Here is a 10,666-nt window from a genome sequence, read left to right as displayed (position 1 = left end):
TCTCTCTCTCTCTCCCTCTCTCTGTCTCTCTCTCTCTGTCTCTCTCTCTCTCTCTGTCTCTCTCTCTGTCTCTCACTCTCTCTCTGTCTCTCTCTCTGTCTCTCTCTCTCTCTCTCTCTCTCTCTCTCTCTCTGTCTCTCTCTCTGTCTCTCTCTCTCTGTCTCTCTCTCTCTCTCTCTCTGTGTGTGTGCTTGCGGCTCGACCTGATTTTGCCAGGTGGTAGATGTCCTCAGGGCAACTAATTTTGTTCAATCTAAACCCACACCAAAGCCCATCCATAACTTACCCCTAAAATCAGAGGGAAATGATAAGTGATAAACAATGGTCTAGAAGCACCTAATCCTGGTTAAACTTAAAATAAACTGTAAACTTATTTCGGAAATCTGATTGGTTGATTTAAATGTTGCCCCAGGGTCAATGATGTTGCCCTAAGGCAGGGGTGTCCAAAGTCAGTCCTGGAGGGCCGGTGTCCTGCAAAGTTTAGCTTCAACCCTAATCAAACACACCTGAACAGCTAATCAAGGTCTCACAAAGCAGACTAGAAACTTCCAAACAGGTGTGTTGAGCCAAGTTGGAGCTAAACTCTGTAGGACAGTGGCCCTCCAGGACCGACATTGGACACCCCTGCTAAGGACATTAACCACTCGGCAAAATCAGCTGAGCCGTGCGCGTGCGCGCACGCGCCAGCACCGTAGAATCTGAAGCAGGATGCGCTGAAAGTTTCTATTCTGGGATATACCGAAGGACACTGCTTCATCTCTCTCTTTTTCTGAAAGTGATTTATTGCATTACTAATATTTCAATTTTGATGAATTTATAAGGTCTTAATTGAATTGCATTAGTTGTGTTTTTGTTGTTTGTGTGTATGTGTGTGTCTTCAGGATTCTAGTGTCCTGTGTAACGGTGCTGATGCTGTTCGGTCTGACTGACAGCAGTGTTGGGTGAGATGCTGATTCACTCCATCAGTCCTGTGAAGAGAGAGAGAGAGAATTCAACTCTGAGTGTGTTTTGTGTTTTTTTCCTCAGCCCTAGTAATTCATCCAGCAGTTACTGCACAGAGTCCAGAGAATGTCTTCAATTTGATCTGATCTGCAAGACGGATCAGTATGAAGTCAGACACTCTCTTTTGATCTCTTTTCTTCAGCTGCGTTAGACCAATGTGCTGCAATAGTTTTGTGTAATAATTATTTGGGCATTTCTTAGATGACATGAAATATGTGCACTTGAAACATGAGTTTGTCACTCTGCTTTGTGACTTGTAAAAAGGTGTAAACGTGATTAAAGAGAGTAAAAAACTACACGCGTACAAACAATCAAAAAAGGTTAATTGAAAAAAAGATCTGTATAATATTACGTTATGGAGAGTATTACATTTACAATGACGTTTATTTCCCATAATGCTTAGCAAGGACCTGACACCTGACGTTGATGTGTGTAGGTACGTCGTTACTCGTCCACGCGGTGGGTCTCTACAGACGCTGAGGCCTATTTCCTCGGGGTGGGCGCGGCTATGGCCTTCAGACGTCTCTATCATTATATATCTGGAGAGAATGAAGAAGGTGCGTGACAGATTTACAGATGAATCTTCAGTGCGTCAGCCGGCGTCTGACACGCCTGTGTGCAGGTGTAATGTTTGAAATGACCGCTCCTGTACTCGTCAAAGTCCCTGAAGAAACAAAGATGTGGGAACCGGCGATCTACACGCTCAGCTTCCTGCTTCCATCGGCCTATCAGGAGAAGCCGCCCACTCCCACCAATGACAAGGTCAGAATCACCACACGAGTCAAGAAGCGAAAGTAGAATCTCCATCAGTCAAGTGTTTTTGTGTTCTCTTAGCTGTATTTCTCTGACATGCCCGACATGGACGTGTATGTGAGGGTTTATGGCGGCTGGATGCTGTCAATCATCTCTCGGCTTCACGCCCACCTGCTGACCAAAGCACTGCTCAAAGCCGACGCCCACTTCAACCACACACACCACTACGCTGTGGGTTATGACAGGTACACACACGATGTCATGTTTCTATATTTGTTACTACCAAGCCTGTTATGAAATAGAAGTTGACCATATGTGACCCTGGATCACAACACACGGGAACATTTGTGACAAAAGCCAAAATCATCCATTTTTCTTCTCTCCCAAAAAGCATTAGGATATGAAGGCAAGATCATGTTCCATGAAGAACTTTTGTAAATTTGTTACCGTAAATATATCAAAACTTTATTTTTGTGAGTAATATGCCTATGCTAAGGACATCATCTGGACAACTTCAAAGGCCATTTTCTCAATATTTCTAGTTTTTTTTCCAGAGGTGTAAATAGTTGATTCTCGGTCAAATATTGTTCCATCCAAACCCTAAATCAATGGAAAGGTGATTTTTTCAGCTTTCAGATGGTGTAAAAATGTCAAGACCCATAAGACTGGTTTTGGATTCCCCAAGAATACTAGAATGTAGATTTTAGGGGCGTATCTGACTTCAGAACTGAATTCTAATACAACATGCTAACGTTAACCAGTGGGTCATTCGTTTATTTTTACTGCGTGCCGTGTTTGTTGTGTGTTTTTTGTGTAGTCCTCTGAAGTTGTTGAACAGGCACAATGAAGTGTGGTTTGTGGTAGAAGGAGATCCAGTTTGTGAAGATCCAGATCACACAATGAACTCTACTGACACACACTAAACAGGTAACGCGCATGCAGAAAGAGTCGACGTGTGTGTGTGTCAGTATTCAAATCCTCTGTGTTTTTCTCACAGGAGGAAGAATGTGGCCTTCAGTGTCACGGGTTGAATTCACAGAGAAATGATGTTACTGCTGATGATGACAATTTCATATATAGATGATGCTTTCAATATAGAAATGAATCTGCCCCAAATATAAAATATCTGATCTGTAATGTGTAACCCAAAGCACAAGCGTGTGTTGAGTTCTATTTGATCGGATATAACTGTATGCAATAATTCATGTATCTCAGCTCAATTCTTTGGTGTGTTTGGAGTTCTGTAAGTGCGAGTGTTTGTCTGGAAGACTCTGGAGATCAATAAAGACATGATGCTCGTCAGTGCCGTGTACGGTTGTGTTTATTTATGTTGGGCACACAGCTCTGATCACGCTGATGACATCACACAGACCCTGAAGACCTTTGAGGTGGAGAATATACTGTATATAAAACCATCAATGAATCCCAATTCTTTAACTTGGTTATGGATTTGTGTCGTTTGAACATACAGTCGATCATCTGTCATTCTCAGAAGTCAACTTGAGCCGTCACTTCTGCTGCTGAAATCTCTCCGGATTGAGCGCTGCTGATCGTAAATCCACCCTGTGATCCTGAAGACAATGACACGTATACAGATATACTACTGTTACAAGAGAGTTAAATAACATGAGTCGTAAGTATTTTATTCTTATGGTTCAAACAGAAGCGGCTTTTATAGTATTTTATTGAATAGGTTCTGGCACAAATGGAAACATTTTCTTACCAAACTCTGTTGTCAGTACTTCTGTATTAACCCCAGTTAAAGTGACACCACCAGACTGATCACCGGTAATCAAGAATGAGGCGTTACTGTCACCCTGTGATTCTGAAGACAAAAACAAACTTTTGCTTACTAATGACATCATAGAGGATCCCTAAAAACAACACATTGTCATCATTGTTTCTAAATCGGTGCTTATTGACATTCACTTCTGCACAATAATGTCATTGTAGTTCTGAGTGTTTCAACAAAAGTCGAAAAAATCAGTTGAAAAAAATTCTACTGATTTTAAATTAAAAGTCTTAATTGATCATTTTCAAGAAATGTGTCGGTGACTTCTCAGAAAATGTAGATTTTCTCATTGTTCAACCCTGTTACATGTTACATTTTAGTCTCTTTTCAAATGAACAGATGATATTGACATTATTTTACATAGACATTACACAATACACAAATGATAAAATAGACATAAAATAACACTAAAGTTGTTTTGATGACATGGTTAAAATGGTTATGTTTAGGAAGTTGATTTTATGGGACAGATTTGCACTGATTGAATTGTGAAAATTGTGTTGGCATTTGGAGATAAAAAATTCTCAATCACTAAACTATATAAATGACATGATTTTACCAAACTCTGTTGTCAATACTTCTGTATTAATCCCAGTTAAAGTGACATCAGCAGATCGCTCGCCAGTAATCAAGAATGATGCATTACTGTCACCCTGTGATTCTGAAGACAATGACAAATGTATACATACTTATGACACATACCTAAAACATCACATTGTCATTCATTGATTCTCAACCTGTGCTTATTGACATCAAAGCATCACCTGTGCACAATAATGTCATCATAGTCCTGAGTATTCAGTTTGACTGATCAGTCTTTTGGCACAATGGTATTAGTTTATTGATCATGTCATTCAAATCTGCAGCCTTTTAATAAAGAGCCCTAAGTAGTCGTCCTCAAAATAAAAACAAAAAAACGATGTGATGTGATTTATGTGCTTGTATTCTGAGAAAATGCTAAAATTCTCTTTGTTCAACCCTGTTATTCTGATACATGGAAAACTGATTTTTACATTTTTCCGCTACAAATGACATTTAATCACAACAAGTAATATTATCTTACCAAACTCTGTTGTCAGTACCTCTGTAGAAACTCCAGTTAAAGTGACACCCCCAGATTGATCACCAGTAATCAAGAACGAGGCGCCACTTTCACCCTGCGATCCTGAAGACAAAACCAAATTTGTGCATACTGATGACATCACACTGATTTAAACAGAAGTTACTCTTATAGTATTTTCCTATGTACTTAATGGCGTTAATTAAGTAACAAGGTGTGATGCAATGATACCATTTTTTTCACATAATTCAAAAGTAAGTCATTTTTATTTACTAAATAACGAAGTGTAAAGCAGTAATATCTGATAGTAACGGCCATTGTGAGAGAGTTTTGCACTGATTGAAATGTGATATTTTTTATGTGCAAATGGCCAAATATTTGAGAAAGATCCTGATCTTCAACAACTGAACTATTTAAATGACATGATCGTACAACATTCTGTCAGTACTTCTGTATTAACTACAGTTAAAGTGACACCACCAGACTGATCACCGGTAATCAAGAATGAGGCGTTACTTCCACCCTGTGATTCTGAAAACAATGACGACGTTTTGCACACTTATTCACTTATTGTTACTTAACGTGTGCCCATTGACACCATAGCCTCTCTTGTGCACACACTTGACTCTTGAATGGTGACTATCAGCACAAGTCTAATCTTTTAAAATTTAAATGATTATGAATGAACTGGACTCAATGCATTCGTTCAATGGATATGTGCCCCCCTGATCTTCAACTACTGCAAATGACATGATCTTACCAAATTCCGTTGTCAGTACTTCTGTAGAAAGCCCAGTTAAAGTGACACCACCAGATTGTTCACCAGTAATCAAGAATGAGGCGTTACTTCCACCCTGTGATTCTGAAGACAATGACAAATGTAAGCATACCAATGACATCATAATCTCTTTTGTTTTTACTGTAACTTTGGCCTCACTTGTGTAGTCATAGTGAGTATGTGTCTTTTGAGACCTACAGCCTTTTAATTAAAAGGCATCATTGGTCATTTCTTACAAATGCTGCAATTTATGTGACTATAACTTCTAAGAAAAATGCAGAATTAGTCTTCGTTCAACCCTGTTTCAATGTGACATTCAGTCTCTTTTAAAGCTTAACTTGACATTGTAAATAATGCACAAGTCAGTAGATTTTTTGTATTATAACAAAAACTATAAACTATTACAAAATTGCATGTCCTCGTTCAATTTCTGTTAAACACATGTTTCAGAGTCATGTTTTTGTCTTTCTTCAACCCTGTTAATTGTGACACGTCTCCTCTTCCCAACACCTTCCCAAGTCTTTCTGACCACATAAAACAATGTTGATCTAAAATGTTCTTTTATTATGTATTTCATTGTTTGTACTAAATAATGAGGTGTGATGCAATGATTAATAGTTAGTTTAATGGATCTATTTCTTCTGGGTAATGACGCAGATCTTTGATGACCACTACGCTTACCAACTTCTGTTGACACTACTTCTGTCAAAATGTTCTTTAAAAAAGGACCTCCAGACTGCGAACTGGTTATCAAGAATGTGGCGTTAAATCCACCCTGTGTTTCTGAAAATATGAGAAATTTCACATTGCTGGTCATTTTTACTCGACCTGTGCCTTTATAGGTCATTTTCTAAAAATGAGCCATGTCTTTCTGCTGATATTATTAACAGGATACAGAACTCTAGGTGATTTGGCACTAATTTACCACTTAATATTTGGCATCATTTCCTGAGACTGACCCGATCTTAAACCACTAACTGCCACGCTGGGTTACTCAAATGTGCTCACCAACTTCTGTCATCAATTCTTCTGTTGAGAGCTCGACACTGGAATCAACAACTGTAACAGTTTCCTTGACCTCCAGAGTCTTTGGTCTGGCCGCGAGCACAGTGACCTCTCCGGCGCCCTCTAGCAGAGCTTTGTAAGTGTTGATCTCTCTCTCCAGCTGAACTTTGGTGCTCAGGAGCAGCTGATAGTCTCGACTCTGCTGCAGGGCGCTCTCACGGACGGACATGAGCTCCCCCTCCAGACTCCCAGCCAGCTGACTCAATCTGTACAACTGGGACTGATATTGAGACTGAACCTCCAGCAGACGCTGCTCCAGGTTAGATTTCTGTAGGGAGGAGAAACACATTAGCACAACACGGCACTTATCAATGGATATATCATGTTGTTTAGTTCCACTTATACACCAGCACGCACGCACGCACACCTCTACGAATGCGGCATCCAGTTGCGTGTGCAGCGTCATCGACTGTTTGCGGTTCTCTGTGATCTCAGTACCACCAGTGACCGCCGTCTCCGTGACGATCGCAAACTCGGCACTTTTCTTCTCCACCTGAACACAACAGCGGCAGACAGAGTAAAACATCTGCGTAATAAAAGTGTGTGTGTGTGTGTGCGTCACAGCTGGACGATGTGTACCTGTTTAGTGTACCAGTGTTCCGCCTCTCTGCGGTTCTTCTCGATGACCGTCTCGTACTCGGCACGGATCTCGGCCAGCACACGTGACAGGTCTGCACTCTCAACATTCTGCACATCCACAGTCACTGTACCTGCAATCTGCCCTCGCAGGCCGATCATCTCCTGAACAATTCACATCACAGGACAGAAGTCAGTCAAGTGACACTCAACATTGAAGTTCTTTAAGAAGCCTCCTCTCACCTGCTGGTGTGCGTCTTTGATGTTTTTGAGTTCAACTTCAAATGTATTGACCTCATGCAGTAGCACGTCGCTCGTGGCATTATACTCTTTCTTCAGAGCTTTTAGATTTGCTATATCCCCCTCCACAGACTGACAGATGCCAAACTCGGTCTCATACCTGCAAAACACAGTGAGACATGCTCAGGTACACAACGTCAATACCACAATGTTTGTTTTTGTCTTTCCTCTTGTTGTAAGGATGTCTCTGTATCTAGACGCAGTGTTGAAGCAGCATGCATCACTCAAACGTACTTCAATCTGAAATCCTCTGCAGCCAGTTTGGCATTGTCTATGGCTAAAGTAAGTTCTGTGTTTTCTTGAATAAGAGTCAGAATCTGAAAGAGAAAGGAAAAACACACCCACGTCATGAACTGTCCGTTGGTACTAATGCACAATATGGACATAGTATTATTCAGAAATAAAGTCATCTCACCTTTTCACGCAGAGGTCTCAGCTGCATTTGATACGGCTCCAGGTCGTGAGTGGTTTGAACTCTGTTGACGGTGAACGATCGGAGTTTTTCATTTAGCTCGCGGTTTGTGATCTCCAGACGTTTCACCTTCTCCAGGTAAGTGGCGAGACGGTCGTTCAGAACCTGCAGCTGCTGTTTGTCATTGACGATGTATGCCATGTTCTGCACGAAGGCACCTCCACCACCCATCTTCAAACCAGCTGAGAGAGATCCTCCACCTCCACCAGCCGATATAGAGCCTCCAACCATTCTCAAACCAGATGAGACGGACCTTCCACTCACTGCCCCCATCCCAAACCCTGACCCAATGCCAAACCCTACACCAGACCCTAAACCAAACCCAGACCCTACACCTATCCCTGCACCGCTGTGCACACTGCCGGCCATCAGAGACTGACCGTACGCCTGATTAATTCCTCCTCCAAATCCATATCCTCCACCTCCAGAGCTCGAAAAACTCCTGGACACCTGAGAGCGGTTACTGAAGGACCCCGCAGAAGAGCTTCTGATCTGAGACATGACTTTAACCGGAGCAAAGCGAGCTGGAATGATTTCAGTGTAGCGTTTGGGCGTCTGCCAGCCTATAGGTGATGTGTAGGAAGGTTGCAAACTTTAAAGCATTTTATAGGTGGTCTGTTTGTGCACCACTCCCTCAGAGATGGGCCCTTGGGCCTCTACACATGCAGGCCCCTGGCGACTACAGAGCGGCTTTATTGGCTTTAAATGAAACCATAGCATGCAAATAGTTCAACAGTAGCATGTTAAAAACATGAGAAACTTCTTTTCCTTCAAGAAAGAATTGAAGAATATATGCATTTAAGCACATTTGCATGTAGTGTTGCAACTTGTGTGGGACTCACAGATGTGAACAGCAATCGCTCTATATGCAATGCACTTTAACCGTAACATATTCACGATTTAAGGTTTACTGAATTCTTTGCCGATTATACTGGGTTTAGCTCTATGAAAGACCAAACGAAACAATACAAAGCCACATCACCCGACTGTGTGATCAAATGGAGAGAGTCTCTGTTTAGCTGCACAAGTTTGAGATTGTGCTTTTTTTGTCTCTCAAATCACTTCATCCAGAAATCCAGAATAATTCACGGGTGCTCATGAAGTGGCTACTGAATTATCTCACTGAAGAGCTTCTGATCAAGCACTTGACTTTAACGTGAAGCAAATAAAAGTCATCACAGCAAAATCAGAAAAGATTTCATGACAGACTTTGATTGATGTGTGATTTTAAAGCCAGGGTGATTTTATAGCCGGTGTGTTCATGAAACACTCCCTCGGTGACGGAGCCTTCGGCAGGAGTGCACAGGCCCCTGGTGACAACGCTGTTTAATTGACCTAAGGCAAAATAATATCATGCAAATGTTTTAAAAGTCATTTGTTGAAGAACCATGAGAAAAGTGAGAAACCTCTGCTCTCTTGGGAAAGAGCTGAAGAATTTATCATTATACTGTACGTCTGGAGTTGCTGCATAAAAACATTTCAAGCAATTCATTAAAATGTTTGCAAATCTAAATATACAGTACGTAAGGGATAATCCACGGCTAGCCGTGCATTAAAGGATTTTAATGCACGATGTTGAGGCGAAGAATGCACGACGTGGTTGCCTCTGGCTAGCCGTGGATTATCCGGTTTATACCATGGTTATTTGCCAAGTTAAAGCTTTTATTGATGTTTACAGTGTCATCAAACAGGTGAAAATGAGGGTTATTTTGTCAGTTCATTTGAAATGTAATCAAACTTACTGGAGCTACCCGTGTGTTAAAGGCTTTTAATGCACACGTTCCAGCCAATCAGAATCCAGTATTCAAACAGACCATGGTATAACTACAAATATTGCTTTTATAAAAGAGTCTTTTGTCTGGAGCAACCAAGTACAGTTGGACATTACACCAGTACAAACAAAGTTTTGTTTTATCATTTACACAGCATTTTATTATATTACAACCATTTTTGTTTCATTTTTTATTGTGGGAGGCCTGTTTCTTGTCACTACTTGTATTGTAGGCTATAATGCTTTGGTAAGATTGTAATCTAGCGAAACATGCCAATAAAGTACTTTTCAATTGAAATGTAATGTAGGCACAACTGCAGTCATCTACATGTATGGCTTGTATTGTAAATGTTTTTTATTAAAGTTTAGTTTGTAGTTTTAAGTGACAGTTTCTACAGTTTTGACTAAACACTGCTCACTGTCGTCGGTATGTTTGAACTAGCCAATCAAATAGAATTCAATTAAATTTATTTATATAGCGCTTTTCACAATGTGCATTGTTCCAAAGCAGCTTTACAGGAGGAAATAAGAAAAACAGAAAAACACAGAAAGGTAAAACACAGCACAGCTCATGGTGCTTATAGACCAAGCAAGATCATTCTAATAAATAATATCTAATAAATAAATGAATAAATGCAGCAAGCCAACACTGCACTGCTGTGGCGAGGAACCCAAAGTCCAATGATGAATAAATGGAGAAAAAAACCTCAGGAGAAACCAGACTCAGCCGGGAGGGCCAGAACTCCTCTGACGTGTCATAGCTGCACTCAGTGACCCCGACCAAAAGCCACCAAGTAAACGTCCACGAAGAACAGGGAGAGCCCACCAGCCATGACCCAGGAAGCCCCACCCGCCGAAACCGTGCAGGTCCAACCAGGTCTCATTCCACGATCGACACCAGTCAACAGAGGAACAACCAGGGAAAAATAGTAATGGCATAATGTAACTTTATTCCTCTGTTGTCCAACATCGATGACAAAACAAGACCAAACCAGACCAGACCCACACAGTCCCAACAAATGAAACGCCCCAAACCACAACCAACAAGCCCCCCCACTCCCCACAAACACCCACCCAGCAACCTCCAATCAAAGTCA

At 41.1% G+C, this 10,666-nt stretch overlaps 2 protein-coding genes across 3 annotated transcripts in view; one reads left to right on the top strand and one right to left on the bottom strand.

Moving 5' to 3' along the window:
• Window positions 1-3,230, top strand: part of soul5l (heme-binding protein soul5, like) — a 4,788-nt gene extending 1,558 nt beyond the window's left edge. Inside the window, exons 2-8 of the mRNA XM_057331502.1 lie at window positions 882-941; window positions 1,027-1,111; window positions 1,439-1,559; window positions 1,625-1,764; window positions 1,837-2,000; window positions 2,573-2,682; window positions 2,753-3,230. Coding sequence (XP_057187485.1) covers window positions 882-941; window positions 1,027-1,111; window positions 1,439-1,559; window positions 1,625-1,764; window positions 1,837-2,000; window positions 2,573-2,678 — 676 coding nt within the window. The 3' untranslated portion in view covers window positions 2,679-2,682; window positions 2,753-3,230. The remainder of the gene's footprint in view (window positions 1-881; window positions 942-1,026; window positions 1,112-1,438; window positions 1,560-1,624; window positions 1,765-1,836; window positions 2,001-2,572; window positions 2,683-2,752) is intronic.
• Window positions 3,229-8,326, bottom strand: LOC130552854 (keratin, type I cytoskeletal 47 kDa-like). 2 transcript variants are annotated; one of them, XM_057331495.1, is made up of 11 exons: window positions 7,742-8,326; window positions 7,561-7,643; window positions 7,270-7,426; window positions 7,030-7,191; window positions 6,818-6,943; window positions 6,394-6,718; window positions 5,368-5,469; window positions 4,611-4,712; window positions 4,107-4,208; window positions 3,479-3,580; window positions 3,229-3,326 (listed from the first exon to the last, which is right to left on the bottom strand). In XM_057331495.1, the coding sequence occupies exons 1-11, from the start codon at window positions 8,297-8,299 to the stop codon at window positions 3,244-3,246; spliced, it is 1,902 nt and encodes a 633-aa protein (XP_057187478.1). In that variant the 5' UTR covers window positions 8,300-8,326; the 3' UTR covers window positions 3,229-3,243. The 2 variants fall into 2 exon arrangements, with proteins under 2 accessions (XP_057187478.1, XP_057187480.1); XM_057331497.1 differs by lacking the exon at window positions 4,107-4,208.
• Between the last annotated feature and the right edge of the window lie 2,340 nt (window positions 8,327-10,666).

This window comes from Triplophysa rosa, linkage group LG4 (assembly GCF_024868665.1).
Source record: "Triplophysa rosa linkage group LG4, Trosa_1v2, whole genome shotgun sequence".
NCBI lineage: Eukaryota > Metazoa > Chordata > Actinopteri > Cypriniformes > Nemacheilidae > Triplophysa > Triplophysa rosa.
Note: the sequence above shows the minus strand (reverse complement) of the source record. Positions and strands in the feature narration are given on the sequence as shown.

Coding starts and splice junctions, on each gene's coding strand:
- LOC130552854 (XM_057331495.1), bottom strand. CDS start 8,299: ATGTCTCAGATCAGAAGCTCTTCTGCGGGGTCCTTCAGTAACCGCTCT. Junction 7,644..7,741: donor TGAGACCTCTGCGTGAAAAG/GTGAGATGACTT, acceptor TTTCTCTTTCAG/ATTCTGACTCTTATTCAAGA. Junction 6,944..7,029: donor AACACTGGTACACTAAACAG/GTACACATCGTC, acceptor TGTTGTGTTCAG/GTGGAGAAGAAAAGTGCCGA.